Raw genomic sequence first — 19240 nt, forward strand, 5'->3', positions numbered from 1 at the left:
AAGATAACATATTTTATTTATTTTTAGTCTTATGATCAGTATTAAGTTGCATGACTAATTGTTTTAATTTATGTATGTATATATATATATATATATATATATATATATATATATATATATATATATATATATATATATATATATATATGGCATTTTGGCTGATTGTATTTTTCATGATAAATTTTGAAAAAGTCATTTAAAAGAGACTTTTCTGGAATAACACCACATGGCAAAATAATCAGAATTCATTTTATTTAAGAAATTAAAGCACACTCATTATAAACGAGGTGTATTTTAAGGGTTACTCATCCCCAAAATGAACATTTAGTTTGTTACTTTTTGGACCCAAAAGTTTCATTTTGAGATGGAGTATTTCTATTCAAAGTCATCATTTTACAAATTTGTGAATACATTTATTGATGAACATCACATCATTGATCCTTTTACTGTATTTATTGCAGTTCCTGGATTCTTGTAGGTTGCACTAGTAGTTTGGAGGAATTTCAGTCTTAAAGTAAAGCAGACTATGTGTTAGCATACCTCCAATTCAGCAATGTTCCCCCTCTTCAGTTACACTCATTTGTCTGTGTAAAGCTCGACAGTCAAAAGGTCCTTCGGTGCACTTGAGGGGCTGAAAGGAATTAATACAAGTGCCTTCGTATAATGGATTATAATTTTCTCTGGAACACATCAGCAATATAGGCAGGAATTTCATTCCATTTAAAAGAAATGGGCTTTCTTACAGTGAGAGCAGGGCCTGTTTTTGAACAATGATTTCCCATCAAATTTCTCTTCTTCGCCTGATGAAAGGGAACAAGAGCTGTCCTATTTGCAAAAAAAAAGATGCACAAAGACCCACCCAAACCTTTCAAATCCAGCGACCGAGCCTGTGATTACGTGTTATTTTGAAGATTTGTTTGCTGCCTAAAGGAGTCTGTGGTTAAAAAAGGATAAAAATCCCAAGAGGTTTCCTTGATTTTAGACCTTTCTCATGTGGAGATATTGATAACCATCTGCAAACAAAACAGCAGGGGCATTTCAATCAGTAGGCCCGTTTCTTACCTGAAGCACAAGTCACAAGATGATTTGAGAACAGCAATACTAGAAAGAGACAGGAAGTAATATTTTTAAATTGATATAGTCAGCTTTATTTATAGCTACTGACTGTAGCCTGCAGCTTATTTTCCACATTTTTATAAAGTCGATCTGTGCTGTGAAATAAGCTCTCTGTTTACAGGATAAATTCTCTGTATAGTCGTTTATGTGTTTTGGATCAATCATGTTATGAGGGTTTTTTTTTTTTTTTTTTTTAATGGAAACCGCACGGTTTGCAGTCATAATAATGCAGAAGTTTAAAGTGCAAGTGTGATGTTAGAGAGCCCCCTGCAGGTCACATGATAACACTGTAGTTTAAAAGCAGTGCTGTGGTGCCAGATGTCAGGCTGCTGCAGACTGCTCAGTGCCAGATGTTCCCATGTCTGATTCTCCGCCTTTTGCAGTTATTTGTTATCCTCCTCAGGTGTATGACCGTTTTCGATCACCATCCTCTCCAGAAGGTTCACTCGAAAGTATTTTTAAACTGCTCATTGAGATTTAACAATATATAACGGCGCAATACAACAATGCTATAGTTTCATCTCTCTTGAATATAAAAATATTAATGAAAAACAACATAAAAAATTTAAAAATAAAGGTAATTTCTGATATTAACACAATTGAAGAAGTTGACAATATTAAACATGTATACAACAGTACTTTAAATCATTATTCAAAATGGTTAATTTAAGTAAAACTATGAAAGGGGATGGGAGCTTTAGTTCATATGATTTAATTTATTTGTTTTTTCTTCCTCATCCAGATGACCACCAGTCTTGAGCAACAGGTCACAGAGTCCAGTCTGTGTGAAAGGAACACCACAGCTGGCCTTAGCACTCAGGGTGAGGAGGTTTTTCCATGCATAGTGACTATAGATTGAAATACATTTCATACCGTTCAAATATTCTATTCCTTCAACATTTGCGTGATGTATCTGTAATGTCTGATTTATTAATAGCTTCAGGACCCAGGTTTTCTATGGAAAAAGATTTTACTTACTAACCTTCAAAGCTCTGGTGTTAGTAAGATTTTAAGAATTCTGGTATCAGTTTTAATGTCTTTAAAAGAAGTATCTTATGCACACCAAGGCTGTGTTTATTTGATTAAAAGTACAGTAAAGCATTTGAAAAAAAATTTAAATTTAGGTTGTGACTTAACATAGCACTAGGTATCAGCAAGTATATTAATAATATAATGAGTTGCACTAGTCCAACTATATGCTGAATTATTAACTTGACTTAATTTGCTGTGGCTTGGCAAAATCTTTTCAGCAAAATCCAGTCCTTCCAGTTGGATTCTGCATGATCAGCATATTTCACATGAGGGCGGAAGATTTCATTACACATGTTCACACACATCACACAGAAATCGTTTTGAAACATTAAATGCCTATTTTTCTGAGCATGCTATAAGAGACGTCTTTCAAAACATTAAAAATTTGACAGAATGGTAGTGTTTTTGCATACATTGGCAGTTGTTCTTTATACATTATATTATACGTCTATAAACAAAACAAGATCAGCAGCCTTCGGTCATTATCGTTATATAACAATATGGTCTCTGTTCCCATAGCCTCTGTTGATAGCGCTTCCCTTATGGTGTCTGAAACTGCAGACATCCCTGATCACAGCTGTTCCTCTGAAGACCTGTGTTCTCTAGAAGTGCAAGGCTCAGATTCCTCTCCATATGACACTTTGCGCATCGTACCCACTGATGGTAGCTGCACAAGTCTGGATCACAGCACCCACTCGTCTCAGAGGCGGCAGACCCCTGCTCGACTGGACCACAGCGAGTCCTCTGTCACGCAGGATTCCAAGCCCCACTCTCCCCAGCTGTCACCCGATGCTGTTAACGTGCCTGAGAAGGAGGAGATTACAGGGGTTAAACCCACATCCCGCACGCAGCACAGAGAACGAACCAATAAGAAGCTTACCCTTCTTTTCCCTCCAAGCGCACCATCCCAATGTGCTTCCAACTCGGCAGTGACCTCCACTGCCGCCACAGCTTCTGCTCTGGCCCCCTCCGCCTGCACCTCTCCGTCACCCACCGCTCAGCTGCGAGGAACCCGGCTGTGCTTCAGCGTCTGGTCCCCGTCCTCCTCTTCCTCTCAGCCCCATGCTACCTCTGCTCTCAGCAACCCCAGTCAACGAGATCGGCCCCGCACACTCCGTGCCACCAAAGGCTATCGGAAGCTGGCGAGGATTGTGCGTTCCACTAGTGAACCTATATCCTGTACTTCCATAGCTAGAAGTACGTGTTCTTGTTTCTCTCTCTGGCTCTAAAGGTTTTTTTTACTTCATTCAGTTAAAACCCTAGGTTTACAGAATCCTAGCTTAGCTTTTTACATTCTTCACACTTTCCGTTTGTAAACCTCAAGTAATAGGAATATTACAGCATATTTTACTAACTCCCAAGCCATCCTAAGTGTGTATGACTTTGTTTTTTCTTAAATGTACGCTGACTATTCCAAGCTTGGTAATTTTGGCTATATAGCAGCTATTATTTTGAAGCTCTGTAACAAAAATATTTCTAGTTTTAAATTTAGAACATAAATAATTGACTGACTGACTTGAGAGCTAACTTGACTAACTTCTCACTTGACGTATGAGCCATTGGTCAGTCACTCAGTCAGTCAATTATTCATGTTATATAATTTTAAAGCTTAGAAATTAAAAAAAAAAAAAAAAAAAAAAAAAAAAAGACTTGTGTTTGTCTGAAAGAAGAAAGTCCTATAAACCTAGGATGGCTTTGGGGTGAGTAAAATATGCCATAATTTTCATTTTTGGGTGAAGTATTTCTTGAACACCAAATCTGTGATACTGAAGACTGGAGTAATAACTGCTAAAATAAAATAAAATTATTACAATATTTCACAATATTACTTTATTCCGTACTGTATTTGTCATATGCAGACATTTTGGATCATAATGGTACTTATGATTTTTACCTCTATTGATTTGTTCTATCACTGTTTGACATTTCGGTTTTTGCCTCAAATGCTGAATCAAAATGCAACACCCAAAAGGTTGTGTGACTGAATAAGTGCATAAATATTTAATGAGGCAAGTGCTATTCAGTTTATTATTAGTTAGACTGGCCGATACATTCTAACACTATATCATTTTACACTTTTGCAATGCATGCTTAATTTCCGCAGAAGTAGGACTGAAGCTTTTTCAATGCGTGTTTTCATGCCAACTCAGATTAAAAACTAAACGTGTGAAATTTTGTTTAAAAATACAATAAGCCAGATTAAGCTCATTATGACAATCACGTACGTGTAAATTGTTGAGTTTATATAATCATTGCTTTGTTGTACATAAAGGAAAAAATGTGATCTTTGCAAATCAGTAGCACATTGCGTCATTAATAACCCATAAGCAGTCTGAAGTACTCAGCATGTGACTTGACTTGCAGGTGACCGTTGTGCTCCTGCTTCTAACCATCCACCTGAGGACTCCCCACAGACTCCCTGTGATCAAGGTTGTGCCTCTTTTCTGTTTTCCATGTAACATAGTTATTCATTCCAAGTAAAATTACATTTATTAGAATAAACACACTAATGCACTGCTTTTAACAGCATGTATGGAGCTGTCTGAGAGTGCCAGACACCCTTCTGCCAAACAAAGCAGCCAAGGGGGCAAGAAGCAGAAGGACGGCGGAAAGCTGGACATCCAACTCAAACCTCACATCCCTCACTCAATGTCTACAGAACGGCCTCAGTCTCTGGCAGACCTGAAAACTTACAAAGACACCAAAGTGCTGGTGGCCAAGTTCCTGGAGCACTCGAGCTGCAGTTTACCTCCAGAGGTCCAGCAGGTGGTCAACAGCATTAAATGTGTTATTAAATCTGATGAGAAACACATGGAGGAGGCCATTTTCAGCGCCAGTATCATTGATCAGGTGAATTTTTGTATATCCACCCTACGATCTGAAATGGACGCATTTACAGTTTTACTTTTGCTTAGTATAACGTAAAAATCACTGAACTGAATTACATTGGTGATGTTTGTTTTTCTCATATTCTTCACGTAGTTGATGACACAGTCACAGAAGATCATGGGCAGCCGGAAGAAGCATGCTCACGAAGACCTGCATTTACAGAGCTGTGGGGCGTTGAGTTCGCCGTCTTCATCTTTGCGCCGTCCACCCAGAGGATCCAGTCAGACAGAGGTCCCCGCCCCCCCGGATCGTCAGCCTCAAAACCTCATCAGTGTATGCAGAGAAACTACACTTTGACCCTCCAGACTACAAACACCATTTTCCCCATAATCCTCTGAATATGTGCCAAGGCCAAGTCCTCATCAGCAGAAAACTGTAGCTCTTGAAAAAATAAAAAAAAAAGTGAGTTAATATGGAGTTGATGCTTTCTCTCATATGTTAAAAAAAGGATACTTAAAAAAACAATAAAGAAACACCACAGTGTTTACCTGCAGGGGTATATATTTTTATTTTATTGTGAGAAAAAAGGTACAATATTTGTTAAAGTGCTGAACTTGCTACTGTGCTAATTTGGAGATTGGGTCCGTAATGGACCATGGATGCTGACAATATGGATTTACCTCTTCATGATTTTTTTTTTTTAATACACAGCTTCTGCAAACATTATGTGAAATATTTGGACATACTTGGTCATTGTGTGCCACTGCAGGACAGAGACCTTTATGAAGCTGGATTATTCAACTTACCTCAGTGTGTAATTATTTTCTGTGTTACAAAATAAAAATGTGTCTGTTTGTATTTCTTCAGTCTATAGATTACTATTTTAAGACACTCAAGTCATTGTTTGTTCGAATGAGCTACATAAGCACTACTAACAGGGCCTTGAGTGTTTGTGTGTATTACAATTTTTGCCCCAAACAATGAGCAGGTTTATTTCAGGTTCATCTGCTAGAATTTTTTTGTCCCAGTTCCTAATCAATTCTTGGGCCCTTGGTAAACCAGAAAAGAGGTTGATTATTTGTTACTCTATATGGCTACTAGTACTTACTTGTTTAAATCATCTTAAGAAACACTTATTGTTGGACTTCATAGCTTCAAGTAGCTGATATTCAAATGCACCTCAGGCATTACGTTAATGTATGTATTTTATATTTCAAATGCACACGCATCTACAGAAAAACGATACTATGAGCAAAAAGCAGGAATAGGTAGGGCAAAAGCGCCGTTCTGGCTAATGAGAACGTTCATTCTAGTGCCATATACCCCACCTTCTCTTATTATTTGAGCGTCCAATTAAAACTGAGCGACAGAAGCAGTTACGCCCACAGCTAACCAGATACGTCTAAAGTGTACGGTTGTATTCACGGATTGGTTGCTGTAGCTGTCAATCAAGTTCCTCTGTACACCTTACACGCTGGACGACATTTTTCTGGTTTTTATCGAGACGTCCAACCTGGCAGTTAGATGTACAGCAAGATACGGACACGATTTTGAAAACTGATCTCTTGCTGACGCATTTATTTATCTACGTACGTACAAACACACGGCGTTTGCGCATGCATTCTGCGGGATCGAGAACAGAGGAGGAAGGTTGGAGTTGAGTTGCAGTATAAGCGAACTCTAAAGCTAGCGGTGTGTCTATAGTCTACCCTTCATGGAATTGCGTCCGGAAACGCGTTAAACGTATCGTTTCGGTTTGTTTGTACGGTGTTGTTTTATATCGGGTGCATACTGTTGTGCATGTGCAAAAAAAACTGTAAGTCCGGCCTTGCTGGCGGTGTCGGATGTAACGCTAACGGTATAATAGCAGTGCTTTGTTGCTAATGGTAATAGATTTGTTTACATGCCCAATTTCGAATTGGCTTTGTGTTTGTCATTGTGTGCTTAAAAGACGTCAGTAACGTACCGCGTTGTTGATCTGAAGCTACCGCGCGCGGCTGTTGCTCCACGCATGCTACTTTAGCGAGGTTATAACTAGCTAACATAGAGCCGAGCCGTGCTTTCAGAAGTGTATTTATCACACGAGCATGGCGGCAGATCTGCAGAGATGACCGTAACCGAATAAAAATGCGTTATTAAGTACTGTAGGCTCAGGCGGAGAACAGAAAGCTCATGGCTGTGCGCCGTTAGCTCGATTCAGCTCTCATAGGCCACGTCGCCTGTGTGTGTTGATGTGTTTGATCTACTGACAGTGGCGTTGCATGAATGCAAACAAGGAAACGCTTGAAGTCGCCAACTGTGCGGAAGGGATACGGAGGAGCCGTCAAAGTAGTTGTGTCACCAACTTCAGGACACTTCAAGGTTGCTGTGAGACGAATGGGGAAGAACAGAAAGCTTTCAAGATAAATAACTTAGGAGAGCAGTGGCCACATCAGTAGTTTTTTTTTTTTTAGTTTTTACGCGCATCGCTCGCACAAAGCCAGAGATCGTACTCGGTGCGCCTCTTCGATTACGCTATGATCGGCTTCAGCGCGAATCGACGTGGAGGTCGCCTCCCGTCCTTCATCCTGATCGTGCTATTGGTGATTATCGTCATTCTGTCGTTTAACTACTGGAGCGTGTCCACTAAGCACGGGCGTCTGCTGGACGAGCTGGCCGAGATGCAGACGCAGGTGAAGCGCACGGACGCGGCGCGCTCGCGCCTGGAGAAGAGAAACTCGGAGCTGATGATGCAGGTGGACACGCACCGGAAACAGATCGACCAGAAGGATGGGGACTACAGCGTGCTGGAGAGCAAGCTGCAGGCCAGGGATGCGCTGGTCAAAACCTGCACCGATGAGAAGGTGGGTGAGGCGAAAGGGACGCGAGCAAACGCAAACAAAGTTGTGTAGGCGATTCCTTTCTCTAATTGTGCCTTCTTTCAGGAAGTATAGTATGTATATTTCAATCTCCAGATCATACACTTTCTCTAAAGTAGCAGGCGACTTGCTGATATTATCTTTGTGCCTGTTTTGTGACTGGTTGGCAGGTTTTTGCTATGCTGCTTTACTTCAGCGAAATGGGAATATATATGTGTGTATATATATATATGTGTGTGTGTGTGTGTGTGTGTGTGTGTGTGTATATGTATATATATATATATATATATATATATATATATATATATATATATATATATATATATATATATATATATATACACACACACAGACTTCCTGTGAAGGTTCTGTAAATAAGTGTTCCTCTTGAACAAGATGCTTGTGTGAAATTGCTCTTTTTGTCTTGATGTATCGGGTAAACCCCCGCACATTTAACATCAGTACACAAAAAAATGTGAGCTGACAGGACGGAGAGCATCCTGCTATGCTGCTCTTTACGGATTCAAGCCGTGGGCTTCCCTGTGGTTGTGTGACACAGCTGAGAGCTCATGGTCAGGGCCCATCTGTGCGCCCAGGGCTGTGAGAGCCCCCCACTCCGCTTCACATCTCTAGGTGTTCTTACACTGCCCTCCATCTCTCCCTTTGTTCTTGATTTATTATATCAGCATAATTGTTGAAAGGCTGTTGTTACTAGGGATGGAAACCCTTCTTGATTGATTATTTCCTTAATAGCATTTAGGAAATAATTTAAATGCCATTCATTCAATTTATTGCTCTGTAGAGCTCTTCCTTTCCATTATCATTTTCACCATGTGGTTTACAGTAAATAGGCTAGATCAATTGTCTTGGTTATTGTGAGGCTGTTGTGGAAGATGCTCTGTTTTGAGACCCATTCCTGGAAGGGGGAAGAGGGTGTCTGAACATTGATATTCCATGTGCATTTAGATGCCCTGTACTTTTATAGATTGATGTCCTGCTGCAGCAAATGTTTGGTCAAATTGCTCGCTCAGGCCCCTTTACAGATTATTACCCTTTCACATTCATTGCCTATAGCAGTACTTGTAAAATGTGTTCTTGTTTTAGAAGGCAGAATGAAGCTTTGCAACGCTACAATCAGAACTAACTGAAGTATTGATTTATAGCATCCGTTCCGGTGATAAGTGATGAATAATATAAGCACGCTCATTTTTCTTGAGCTCGTTTAAAGTTCCCGGTCACACTGTAACTGAATTCATTAAGTGAATGTCTTGATAAAGCTGCTAGATCTTCAATACCTGTCAGTAGCAATACTTCCTCAGCTGCTCAGGGCAACGCTAATGCTTACTTCTTTAAGAGGATCATTTTATGCCTTTCATGGTGTCATTTTATACCTTGTCTATGTGTCATGGGATTAGGAATAGAATGTGTTCCCTCTTGAGAATGTCATCCTGTTTCCTGTCCTGTAAAGCAAAGGTGGAGACCTTACGCACACACGGACACACCTATTCACTTGTACTTTCCTACTTTCTCTTCTGCTACTTTTGCTTTATGGTCTGTCCAAGGAGCAAGTTAATTATTAGCATTTCCATTCGCGTCAGTGGCAGTTGCTCAGATGACATGCAACCTGTATAGCTTAAGGATGCGGAAGGCAGCATGTCAAGGGCTCTCCAGATAAATCGAGCACCGGTGAAATCTAATGTAGCAATTCATATACAGTGGAAATAAAATTGATCTGAAACACCGATTGTAGCGAAAAGTTGTCAATGAAGAAAGGGTTTCTTTCTGAACAGTACCAACCCTATTATGAAAGATCGCCTTTGGATCTTCAGGTTGTTTATGGTGGGGAAAAAAGATCAGCCATATTCTTTTTGAATTATTAATCATTCTATTAAATGTTTTATCATGTAGGAAATAGAATGAAGCTGTGAAGCGTAGGACCCTTTGCAAATAATTGATATCTCAGTAATGAAGTTGCTGTGAAGTTTGTGTGAAGGCTGCGGGAGCTCACTTGCAAATGTTAGCAAAAACTGAACAAACCAGTTTTGAGGTTACAAATATTTCTGTTCTTACAAATACATTTCAAATGGTTGTTTTTAAATTGTAGACTCTTTGTTAAAATACATTATTGGGTATTAGGGCTAGGCGATATGGCTAAAATATGAACTCAATATTTTATCTTCATATCAGTCGATATCGATTAATTATCAAGATAAATGGGTTTTTTCTTCAAAGTTTAAAGAGAGATCTTTGCTTAAATGTGGAAAATGTAAAAACAAGTGATATTGTTTTAAATTACAAACAGATTTGTGTTGCCTGATATCATCAATAATATAACACATTTTCATCTCTTAGAAATACACATTTGATAGTAGCTTTAGTTGGGATACAGATGCAAATTTATGTTTGTTATAAAAATCAGTAATATCTGGGGGGAAAAAAAATGTACAGATGTTTTTTACACTATTGGTTCAACAGTATCATACATTTAATATCATACATTTACCATACATTGGTTCCATGGAATCATACATTAGTAGTTACATTTAGTTTGGGTTGGTAAAACCACAAATATAGCACCTTAATACATTTAGTATAAACGCAGTAGGTTAATCACAATATACAGTAATTATATTCCATTACTCCTCCATCAATATATTTAATACATGTCTACATTAATAATATAATGCATTTGGACACGAATACCCACATTTCTGGCTCAATACCATGTTAATCGAACACTCTCGACTCACGTTATCATATCGAGGAAGTTTATATTGCTCGATAATTTCGTTACTGATTTATCGCCCAGACGTACACGTTATATTGCCTATAATTTTGTCTATTATTAAAAAAAATTTGGATAGTATTCTGATCAGTTCGTCAGCACAGGCAAGAAGGTGAGGGAATGCAAAGTAAACCATCAAAATTGTCAAAAATAAATGAATAAAAATTAGACCTGTCTACTTTAATACATGTTTCTGGTATAACTGCACCATCCATCCATAAATGTTATTTTAAATAGGCTACAAAAAGAAAATGAAATCTCTCCCTTCCAAGTACTTGGATCCATCTTGGTATGCAATAGCCACTTAATACTGTCTTTAGTTTGACTAATTATGGTCAAATCTTGAAGTCTGTGGATCTGTGAGTGGTTGTTGCCCTGAGCCAAATAGTGGAAGTGGTTTGAAGTGATGCAGTGAGCTTCTGTTACTCTCCCACTGGTGATGAGAAGGGTGCTGAGCTCGGGGTTTTTTCTCCACAGGGTGACATTGATGCTTTAATTACTGACCTCTCTCTCCTGTGTGCGATCCCTCCATTAATTTCTATTTTGAATTGGGTGACTGATCAGCCTAATAGTGGAATCATCATTATAATTGTGGTACTAGTGTAGTGTAATTGTGGTTGGTAGATGCCGATCCAGGAACTGTCACTGAGATGAATGGGAATGCAAACTATGCAAACAGTTTTTTCCAGGTGTTTTTCCAACTCTTTGGCTTCATTGTGTCTGAGAGTAACTGCAAACCTCTGCTTCCTCTTAAGTGTCAAAAGAGTAATAGATGGAGGCGTAGGTTTGAGAAACAAACACACTGGAGGCTCCACATTGATATCGATTAGATAAAGCATCGGTACAAATCTATAGTTTGAGCATGCATGGGCATTGATTTGACCTATCAGCAGGGTTAGAGGGTTCTGCATACACACAATGCAGTAGACTGAAATCTTGCTGTATTTCCTTCTGCTGTTTTGCCAGTAGCAATAGCTCAAGGCTTATCGGGCTCCTGTAATAACACATTGCTCAGACCTTCTGTCCGCTGCCCTTGCAGCTCAATTTGCCTTCCTGACTATCATCTTGTCTTGTTCTTTGAGCCAGGGCTCTGCTCTCAGCAGAACTCAAGCTCTGACTCTGTCCACGTCCCCCTCAGTGAATTTGTCATCTTGATCACACTTCCCTCTGAGCTTCCCCACTCAATCTTATCACAAAATCACAGCCGCCTCACTTATAGCAGTAAAGCTTTGGAGATTGAATTCTCTTACTGTGGATCATTGAAAAGGAATTGGACAACAATTTCTTTTTTGACTCGTAAAAAAAGAACCTGAAGAGTGTGTGGAAGAAGGCAGCTTCACACAGTTTCTCATGGGTTCACAATGTTCAGGGGATGGTTTGATTTTATAAATACAGCAACCAAAAAAGTTTGGGATTCTTAGTTCAGTATGTATCAGTTCAGCTGTCTATGTAAGCACAATTGTTTTTAACATTGATATTAAAAATCAGTAACATTCTAGAAGTTAGAAATAAGTAACTTCACAATATTAGTTTCTACTCTTTGTTTGGGCAAATAAATATCTTGTTGAGCATAAGATCATCTAAATTGAAATACAGTTGCGCTATTTTGGTTAGGTTTAACTAATACACTAAAAACATGAAAATATGTTTTAAAAAAAAGAATTGTTTTTGCAAATAAACTCTATATTTTATTTTAGATTATTCATCCACAGCCGCAAATATGGGTTGTTGACTAAAAAAAAAACTATATATATATATATATATATATATATATATATATAATATATGGGTTATTGATATATATATATATATATAATATATATATAAAAACTATATATATATATATATCTCTTTCTCTCTCTGTCTCTGTTGGGTACTTGACATTTTTAGATATGGAAATTGGGTGGGAAGTAAAATGTAAGAAAATAAAACAGTTGCATGAATTTTATAAAGCAAATATTGTATAGACAGTTATCTATATGTAGACTGTTACATTGTTTATCTTTTTAAGCTGTTTTCTTTTTTTTTCCATTTTGTATTAAACTCAAGGTTGAGTTTGAATTGTTCCTGACTAAACCCTTAAGTTCTCATAGGGCAGGATTCATTCTATATTCTAAAAATATAATGCTTGTACAATACTGCATTCTTGTTTTCACTTTTTTTTTTTTTTTTTTTTTTTTTTTTTGCTTTCCAGAATAAGCTGCAAAATGATGTCAGTGCCCAGATGTCAGAAATTCACAGACTGAAAGGTAAGAATTGCTCACTAGAGGGTGCTACTTCCCAGTATCACATCTGTGTTAGTGGTATAGGGTTGCGGTGGGGTATACAAGTGACGTACACCACTATTTTTGTACATTTTCTCATTCTCATACTCCACATTGATGTAAACAAATCATGGTATTTTGCTGAAAATGTTCATATTGTGAAGTGTTTTGGACTGCTGATGTTATGGGCATTTTTGATTGAATTGTGCGTGTGTGTGTGTGCGCATTTACAGAGCAGGTAAAGGAGTTGAGACAGGAGGTCATCCGACAAGAAGACCAACTGAGAGAAGTGCGGAAAAACAGCACCAATTTGGAAAAGAAGCTAGAATATGAGAGGTGAATACAAATGGTGGTGGAGGGATTCTTGTTTTCTATGCCCTTCCATTCCTGCATAAGTGATTGGTTAAAAAGTTCGACTGATTGATTGTGCATCTATAATGCAATATGTGCATTGCAGCTTGCAGTGTGGCCGACAAATAACTGAGCTAAAGGCAGAATATGAAGAGAGCAAGAAAAGAGTAGAAGAAGAGGCAGCAAAACTCAGACAGGTGGGATACAAGTTACTTATATACCGTCTGTTTAAGCTGAAAATTGTCTTCATTAACACATGAAAACAAAAAACTTCCTCATTGCAGAGTTTATTAGAGAATCGTAAAGTGGACCCAGGGGGTCGGCAGGTGGAGGCGGATCTCGATCAATCCATCAAAAGAAAAGAGGAAGACACTGCAGAGCGCCACACAGTGGCTGCACGGCGAAATGATGGCCCAATTCTTAAAGGTAGTAGGAAAAGCCTTAATGAGCAGAGAACATTTAGGTAAAAATAAAATCTCATCTTGCTTTTTTTTTTTTTTTTAAATGACATGGTCTCAACAAGATGATCTGGGTAAACCTGGCAGTGATGCTGGAATGCCTGGCATTGAGGACAGTGAAGTAGGCAAGATAGAAGATGCACAGTTTGGTGAGCATCATAAAGCTAAAGATTTAAATGAGCTATTTAAGAGAGTGTTGCTTGCTGATCAGTAACAGAGAATAAACTCTGAAGCATGCTCAAAAGAAGAGTTTATGTCTGTTAGTTCATTCGGGTTCACTTTCATGTTTCTCAAGCCCTAAAGAAGCCAGCCATCACACCACAGAAGCACATGGAGCCGGCGGAGGCTGCGGTTTTGCTAAAGGAGGAGAGGGCAGGTTACGGAGCTGGAGCTGGGGCTGGTGTCAGACCAGGGGATGATTTGGCCCACGGGCAACCGTTGGACCGCCCAGACATGCCCCATGAAGAAAACCTACATTTGGGGAACAATGACATACCTTTGCAGCAACAGCTTCCAAAGCCGGTGGCAGACAAACCCATGCTGTTTGACAAAGATAATAAGGCAGCCATAAAGGCAGATGAGTTTGGGGAGCAGAACAGACAGCTGGGAGGTGAGAGGTCATGTATTATGTGTGGTTATATTGCTTACACTAACACATTTTGATTGTTGGTTGTCTTAAAAATGCAGGACCCAGATATATATACACACACACACACAGTGTGTGCTATGCATGCAATAAGTATTCTATTATTGCATGACACTCAAGGCAGAACTGTATTTCAAATTACTTTTCTGAATGTATTTTTTTATTAATACTTTATTAGTATAGGTGCAGTTTTTTGCATCAATCTGGAAGTCTGGATGATATTACCCAAACCTTTTTTCTTCTTGATTTCTTTGTACTAGGAAAGCTATGTAGTAGAGCGTCTGTTCTTTCATTATAACACTTCTTTCATTATCTTTTTTTTTTTTTTTTTTTTTTCCTTGCCGAGGAGAAACTGTGCTGTTTTCATTTTTTTTCTTTTGTTTTCTATGTTAATTGAAGATTACTTTTTTTTTTTTTTTTTTTTTTTTTTTTTTTTTTTACTCAAATGGGAATAAGGGAGATTAGCGTCTCGCCATTAAGTGACTTCCCTCTACTTACAGAAATATATATAATATTTTAATATCCAGTGCTGTGTCTGTCCTTGTTTCATTAGCTGAGGGTTTAAAGGCAGAGGGAGTTGGACTTCCTCCTCCTCCTAACCCAGCTCAGGTCCTTCCCAAACACATTGACCAGCACATTGGCAAAGATCCTGCGCCTGCTGACCTTCCACGTCACCGTCAGAGTGAGTATTACATTGTACAAAGCTGGGAATAGGTGCACTTACTGAAGATAGCAATACAAAGCTTCAGATATCCACTTGCTAAGTTGTGACATCAAATACTGTTTCTGGGTCCAAGCCTCTACCGTTTCAAATGAAAATACCATCTCCATTTTTAAATTATTATTAAAATGTACACTATGGCCTTTGGTTGTGCAGTGTACCAGACAACAGTTTTTTAGCAATTCAGAAAATATGACTCGCTATCTGGCCAATTTAGATTTTGTTACGGAGATAAAGACTAAAATCAGAATTTTTGGTTATACCGTAGCATGCTGTTAGCGAACCCAGAAGCTGTGATGTGTGACTTTACGCCTAACAATTGGATACTGATATTCAAATTTTTTCTTATATGGGAGTTTCCATAAAGCGCTGAACGGTTACCTTAATGTCTTTTAGGCTTTCCCATTTTAAAAGAATAGCTCACACACACATTGTCATCCAAAACCTGAGGACACAAAATGAGAAGCTGCTTTTAAATTACCACAAGTGGATGGTAATTCTCACTCTCAAGTTTCTACCTAAGAAATATAAATATGGTTTAAAAAATGACATGAGGCTGAGTAAATTATTTTTTATTTTTGGTGAACCATTTTTTTAAGACTCTCTCTGGGGTTTGATGCAACAGAAGCTGGCTCCATTCCAGCCAGTCTTAAATCAGTTCCTCTGAGGTAGCAGATGAATATGTGTGTGTATGAAGCCCAGGCAGAGTGTGTGTGTGTGTGTGTGTGTGTGTGTGAAATACAGACTGTAAAATTGAATGTTGGATTGGGTTCCCTGCCGATTACTGCACTGCCTGACTTTGCTCTGTCTGCTAAACTCCTTCACATCACAATGTATCCCATCCCACCCAGCCCTTGTTTTTTTTTTTGTGTAAACTCCTCTACCACCAGCTCCATTCCTCAGTTGTCCTCAGTTGATTTTATTTATTTTGGGCCTAAATCATGGTACAAGCAATTACTTTCCATGTTGTCTCATTATCCTTTCTTAGCATTTCTTTATTCTTGAGAATATGCTTCTGATCTGTTTGCCTTTCTGTGCTTTCTTTTACTATTCTCTTAATGTTCTTCTTTCCTCATCTTTTACTACTTTGAAATTTTGTTCCTCCTTTTCTTTCCCTCTCTCTTTCCTGATGGGGCCCTTCTCTGCCTCTGCAGGCCGTTTCTTTGATGAAAATGAGTCCCCTGTAGATCCGCAACACGGCAATAAGCTGGCGGACTACAACGGGGATGATGGCAACGTGGGTGAGTATGAGGCGGACAAGCAGGCCGAGCTGGCCTACAATGAGGAAGAGGATGGTGATGGTGGGGAGGAAGACGTCCAAGGTGAGCCAGGGGGATTGCGACTGCTTTGCTATTCCGTCTCCTCTCCCCGTCCCTTGTGCTGTTGCTGTGCTGCTAAATTAAGCTGCTGGTTCAGTCATCATGGGCTCACAGCATACTGAAGTCCTGTCAGCTCATTCGGCCTAATGCTTTAAAAGGCTTGTGGTAGGGGTCAGTCGGGGAGGAAGCCCTCACCTCAGTGTGCTGAGAGCATGTGTGAATGAGAGAAAGTTATGAATGTGAGATCTTTAACCTTACTGGACCATGTGGTTATGAGACTGAACCTTCTCTGCCAGCATGCTTCATTCCAGTCATTGTCTTTACTAATCAGCGTGCTTGTGTGTAGAGTTATTGTTTTTTTCAGTGCATGTGACATCTTTGCCATCAACTCCATAACACCTCTGTTGAATCCTTTTCATTAGGGTTTTGTTATTTTAAACGAGTTGTTTTGAATTCACTGTTTAGCCTTGTAGACTGGGCCATCTTAATGCATTTTGCCAGTTTTTGCATCGGTATCGGTTAACACTTGTGACAGTTGTAAATACTATGTCTCTTAGACCATGTTCACAATGCAAAGTCTAGAGAGTGACAACTGCATGTAAGTGCAAGAATGAATCCTGTACTTTTCTGTGTGTACACATGGTTAATAATAGGGCTGCACGATATTTCCAAATATCTAGTATATTTGCAATAAAGTTTTATGGCTGATTACAACTATACATCACAGTGTTAGTATTTAAAATTTGTATTGTTTTAATAAAATTAGAATTCCATGACTGCTGCTCACTTTCAGAAGTTGCTGTGAAATGTGTGTTGGTAATATTATTTTCATTTTTAAAATGTATTTAAATATTGTCAATTGATTTTACACCATTAACGTGTATTGCTCATTGCATACTGTGTCTTCAATATCATGCAGTCCTAGATGATATAGTAATAGCCATAGAGTAATAGCTTTTGGCAGCTGTAAACAAACATAGATAGTGACAGTTTCACTTGGCATTTTTGACTTGACATCTTGACAGATTACCATTTGAAAATCTTTAGTAAACAAAAAATGACAGGCAGTGACAACCACATTTATATAAAATATGCATACTGTGAAACCAACTTTTTTTTGTTTGCAAACTCTGTCTCTTCTGGCCAAGTAACTCCTGAATTCTGTATACACACAGAATGATAATTTAGGAGGAGGCTGTAAAACAGATTATCTGAAACCAAGCAATTTTACAGCCCTAGTTTACAGGATTCAGTTAATGTGGTTGTCACTCGCAAAACTTTGCAGCGTGTATGTGGCCTTAGTAGTTTTTACTATTATTAGACGTGTATTTCTTCACCCGCGAAAAAGTTATGCTAGTTAGTTAGTCAGCCATTGCTGTAATTGTAATCTGTGAATTGTAATTATCCCTGTTGTTGTATCTTTCAGACGATGAAGATCGGGAGGCTCCAGGTGAAAGGGCTGTGGATTATGGAAAGCGACATCCAGCCATTGACGTCCTGTAGTTCAACCTCTCAAAAATCCTTTACATTGAGCTTTGGATGTTTCTGACAGTGAAGTAGCCAAGCCAGGAAAAAGAACTTTGGATTTCACCTGCAATTTTGGTATCATGTTTGGAGACATTCAGACTATTCAAACTATTTCAGTGTCTTCAGAAAGGAACGGGTTTTAGCAGTTCTAGCTGTGAAATCAGTGACTGTGGATGAGTTTATATCTACTTAAATATGACAGTGATTTCATGATCTGCTGCAAATGTTTGCTTGCACATGACCTAATTTGAGAGTATTGTTTTCATGTTTGTTTTGCTTTGTTTTTGTTTTTTGGCCCCATCTGTAGCACAGGTCTATCAGAATTGGGATTTGGAACTAATATATTGTACAAATGTATTATTTTTTTTTTTCTTCTTCTTCTTCTTTTTTGGGAGGGGGGATAATAAAATACCTTCTCCAGGGACTGGAGGACACTACTGTGAATAGATAACACGGAAGTAATATTTCTGTTAGATTCACAAAGTGGAACATATTGATACTACTGGTGAAAAGGACCTCTGCAACACCAGATCCCCTTTTTGTTTTTCTTTTCTGAAGAACTGCTGAAAAGCATAACCTCCCCTTTATCTTTTTGGACAACTGTTGCTGAATCGAAGCGTAAACCATGGGACGATGCAATTAAGTTGCTGTTCAACTTTTTAACCTCTCTCTGGTACATAATGACACCAATTGGCCAGACATTTTTTTTTAAAACTGTTTATGAAGGAGCACTCAGATGTGCACATGGAGTCTTGTAAAGGACATTGTTGCATGCAAAAGGCAGCCTTTGTAAATCAGCCTGTAGATCAAGAAAATGGAAAAAAGCAATACTCTGTGCCACAGACTAAACTCATCACAGCTGTTGGCCTGCTTCCTTTCTTACTGGTAGCTGTAGATGTACAGTACATACAAGGGGGAATATGTGTGACAAGGAATGCTGTAAAATTGCTAAACTCTCAAAAGGACATAATGATCATAGACCTAACTGTTTGTGTTTGTTTCATAATTAAGCAAAATTTGGTAGGTTTGGCATACTGAATGTACTCTTATAGCTTGTGATTGTTTTTGAGATCTGTCACATGGGTGTTTGGGCTCTCTTACACAGCTGTGCAGTGCAATCCAAGGATAACGATTAACAAAATACTCTATATTTCAAATAAACTGGTCCTGTTTTGGAAAAAGTACAAATCCTATCACTGTGACTGAAGTATAGAAAGTAGTAGCATCAAGAAAAGCACCCAGAAATCTTCATTCGTTTGTCCCAGGCTGCTTTACAAACATAAATGATTACATTACGGTAACAATAAAATAATTTTTTTCTGTATAAAATATTA

General features: G+C 38.5%; 2 protein-coding genes across 3 annotated transcripts in view; both read left to right on the forward strand.

The window, feature by feature from the left end:
* The window catches only part of fam189a1 (family with sequence similarity 189 member A1), an 83232-nt gene extending 77409 nt beyond the window's left edge, over positions 1-5823 (forward strand). The window contains exons 8-12 of the mRNA XM_043243429.1: positions 1859-1937; positions 2668-3345; positions 4513-4578; positions 4676-4998; positions 5131-5823. Coding sequence (XP_043099364.1) covers positions 1859-1937; positions 2668-3345; positions 4513-4578; positions 4676-4998; positions 5131-5334 — 1350 coding nt within the window. The 3' untranslated portion in view covers positions 5335-5823. The remainder of the gene's footprint in view (positions 1-1858; positions 1938-2667; positions 3346-4512; positions 4579-4675; positions 4999-5130) is intronic.
* Positions 5824-6440: 617 nt separating this feature from the next.
* Positions 6441-19235, forward strand: golm2 (golgi membrane protein 2). Of its 2 annotated transcripts, XM_043243600.1 has the most exons (10): positions 6441-7820; positions 12815-12869; positions 13118-13220; positions 13342-13432; positions 13520-13661; positions 13759-13842; positions 13989-14303; positions 14893-15021; positions 16215-16382; positions 17806-19235. In XM_043243600.1, the coding sequence occupies exons 1-10, from the start codon at positions 7494-7496 to the stop codon at positions 17880-17882; spliced, it is 1491 nt and encodes a 496-aa protein (XP_043099535.1). In that variant the 5' UTR covers positions 6441-7493; the 3' UTR covers positions 17883-19235. The 2 variants fall into 2 exon arrangements, with proteins under 2 accessions (XP_043099535.1, XP_043099536.1); XM_043243601.1 differs by lacking the exon at positions 16215-16382 and having other exon boundaries at positions 6442-7820.
* The last annotated feature ends 5 nt before the right edge of the window (positions 19236-19240 follow it).

This window comes from Puntigrus tetrazona, chromosome 7, assembly GCF_018831695.1.
Source record: "Puntigrus tetrazona isolate hp1 chromosome 7, ASM1883169v1, whole genome shotgun sequence".
Lineage (NCBI taxonomy): Eukaryota > Metazoa > Chordata > Actinopteri > Cypriniformes > Cyprinidae > Puntigrus > Puntigrus tetrazona.

What these genes read in the sequence shown, in the direction of transcription:
- golm2 (XM_043243600.1), top strand. Translation starts at nt 7,494, where the DNA reads ATGATCGGCTTCAGCGCGAATCGACGTGGAGGTCGCCTCCCGTCCTTC. An exon ending in GATAGAAGATGCACAGTTTG is followed by an intron (nt 13,843 to 13,988) that starts GTGAGCATCATA and finishes ATGTTTCTCAAG; the next exon opens with CCCTAAAGAAGCCAGCCATC. An exon ending in CCTTCCACGTCACCGTCAGA is followed by an intron (nt 15,022 to 16,214) that starts GTGAGTATTACA and finishes CTGCCTCTGCAG; the next exon opens with GCCGTTTCTTTGATGAAAAT.